At 45.3% G+C, this 2850-nt stretch overlaps 1 protein-coding gene across 1 annotated transcript; it reads right to left on the minus strand.

Annotated features, from left to right (window-relative positions):
• Positions 1–333: 333 nt before the first annotated feature.
• LOC125188504 (CBL-interacting serine/threonine-protein kinase 25-like) lies at positions 334–2231 on the minus strand. The gene has a single exon (XM_048085373.1). The coding sequence runs from the start codon at positions 1955–1957 to the stop codon at positions 665–667; it is 1293 nt and encodes a 430-aa protein (XP_047941330.1). The 5' UTR covers positions 1958–2231; the 3' UTR covers positions 334–664.
• Between the last annotated feature and the right edge of the window lie 619 nt (positions 2232–2850).

The following is a 2850-nucleotide window of genomic DNA, read 5'->3' on the forward strand; positions in this document are numbered from 1 at the left end:
ACTCTCGGTTACTTTATTTTATCTTTAGTCATCTATTTTATTCCGTCCACTTTAACTCTCTACACATCATCTTTTTAAATCTCATTATAAAAAAAAAACCATCTCAACTTTATTCCATCTGCTACTTTATTCTCTCTATTACTTTATTTTTTCCATTTTAAGTGAGAAAGTAAGTACTCTATTGTAGACTAAAATTGTACTTGCTACTAACCACGGATTGCAATTGGGAATGGGAGCAAAATCGAATGCCCTCAAGTCTCAATCAATTCACAACATCAAAATCATCGTTTCATTGTTGAGAACATGGAGAGTTTGTATTGCAATGGCATCATGTGGCAACAAAGAAGATGAATGAATAGATGAGGATGAGACCACAAAACGATGTCGACGACAGGACCTACCAAAACAAGCCCAACATACAACACAGCCACTGCCATTCCTAGATATGATAATTAAAAACTCTTAAATTCGAAGGTCCAAAATCTTTCCATCCAAAAATATACACACACAACACACAACACACAACCCACAACACATAGTAACTCAAGCCTAAATTAAGTATTTTAAAAAGGAGTATGTACAAATTTGTTGAGACCATAAAACATTGCATGGACTTAAGTAGCGCAAATTTACACAAAATTGGGTGAGAAGGGAAATGACGAAACTAACCCTGGCAAGCACACGTCTCCCCTTGCCACGTCCACACTATGTCTTTCAAAGCCGGCCTCACTTCCTCCTCGCAGAACTTCCGGTACTCCAACGTGTCTCCGGCCGACTTCGAGAACTCCACCACCGCCACCTCCGGCGCCACCTCGAATATCTCTGCCGTCACCGACAATCGCCCCTTCCTCCCCTCCGCCGCGCCCACCATTCGCACCTTGTAGTCCTTGCTCAACACCACCCCGAAATTCAGCTTCTGAGCCAGCCACTCCAGCTTCGCCACCACCGCCGCCGCCGAGCACCGCGACGTGAACAGCGATCCTGATCTCCTCCCGCTCTCGAACAGATTCGACAGATCGAACCCCGACGACATCGACGATATGAACTCGAACGCATTGTAGAACGGCGGCGACGATTTCGATCGCTTCAGCTCCATCTCCTCGATCGGCTCCTGATCCGATTCCTTCACCGAGAACGCCACCGGCCGCGTGAATCCTTTGCAGAACCACGGAACTCTCATGATTGCCGCGATCGTGATCCGCTTCTCCGGATTCACCACCAGCAAACGCGAGATCAGCCGCTTCGCCTCGTGCGAGATCCACGGCGGAATCGAGAACTCCGCCTTGAAAATCTTCGTGTACATCTTCATCACGTTTTCGTCCTGGAACGGCAGGAATCCGGCGAGGAGCACGTAGAGGATGACGCCGCACGACCAGATATCCGCCTTCGCGCCGTCGTATCCCTTCTTCCGCAGCACCTCCGGCGCCACGTAGGCCGGGGTGCCGCACTGCGTGTGGAGGAGGCCGTCGTTGCGGTGGTGCTCCGGCAGGGCGGAGAGGCCGAAGTCGGAGACCTTGAGGTTACCGTCCTCGTCGAGGAGGAGATTCTCCGGCTTGAGGTCGCGGTGAGAGACGCCGCGGCTGTGGCAGAAATCAACAGCGCTGACGAGCTGCTGGAAATACTTCCTGGCAACATCCTCCTTCAGCTTCCCCCTGGCGACCTTCGCGAACAGCTCGCCGCCTTGAACGTATTCCATCACGAAGAAGATCTTCTGCTTTGTGGCCATCACCTCCTTGATCTCTACCACGTTCGGGTGGCGGACCAGCCTCATCACCGAGATCTCGCGCGTGATCTGCTCCATTAGCCCTTCCTTCTGCACCTGATCCTTACTGATCACTTTGATAGCAACGCTCTCCGACGTCTTGAGGTCGCGGCCGTGGTACACCTTCGCAAACGTGCCCTTGCCGAGGAGGCGCCCCATTTCGTATTTCCCGAACACGATGTTCCGGTCTTCCATGGATTGAATTCGAGGATTTCTTAATTAGGTCAAGGAATTGGGGATTGATTTGGATGGGGAATTAGGCAGTCAATTTGAAGGTAAGAAAAGAGAACAAGGAGTTAAGAAATTAGCCATACGTCTGATTCGATGATGACTGATAAGAGTTGGAGAGTGTGTTTTGCACGCTATGTGGTGGTGCAGCTGTTGCTGCGGCGGCGGATGGCGGATTGAAGATTGTGTATTTTGATTTTGCTCTCTTGCGAGAGAGAGGAGGAGCTGATTTGCTCTGCTACATGATATAGTGGTATTGGGCAATGGTATTGGGCCATCTGCATCACTATTTCATTTATTTTTGTTTGTATTTTTCTACTACCAATTAATCTAAAAGGCTCCCATTTTTTTACTAAAAATTAAGGTGTTAGTTAGCAAAATTTATAAATAATTTATTACGGATATGTTTTTTCACCATTTAAAACCAATATATTTATCAACCAACATGGGCTAATATTCCAAAATTTTAGTAAGTATTTCATTTTACAGGAACATATTTGCTTAATTTTTCATAATTAGTGTTGTGATTGGTCAAACTTGATGGGTTAAGATATGTTTTAAAAATAGTGATGATTTGAGATAATTTTCATTAAATTTGGCCTTCATAGTTTCCTCATTTTTGTAATCGCTTATGCTATTATGTGAATCCTATGAGGTGGGTGGTGACGTTTTTGCAAAATAATTCTAATTTAAAAATATTTCCATAATCTCTGATTTTGGTGCATTATTCAAACCACCGAATATCTAATAGTGAAATTGAGAAAAAAATTAGATAATAAAAGCCCTCTAATAATTTAGAATTTTGGAATCATGTAAATATTGTAATCGCAAGCCCAAATTCAAGAGACAAAATAGGAGAG

This window comes from Salvia hispanica, chromosome 5 (genome assembly GCF_023119035.1).
Source record: "Salvia hispanica cultivar TCC Black 2014 chromosome 5, UniMelb_Shisp_WGS_1.0, whole genome shotgun sequence".
In the NCBI taxonomy this organism is placed as follows: domain Eukaryota; kingdom Viridiplantae; phylum Streptophyta; class Magnoliopsida; order Lamiales; family Lamiaceae; genus Salvia; species Salvia hispanica.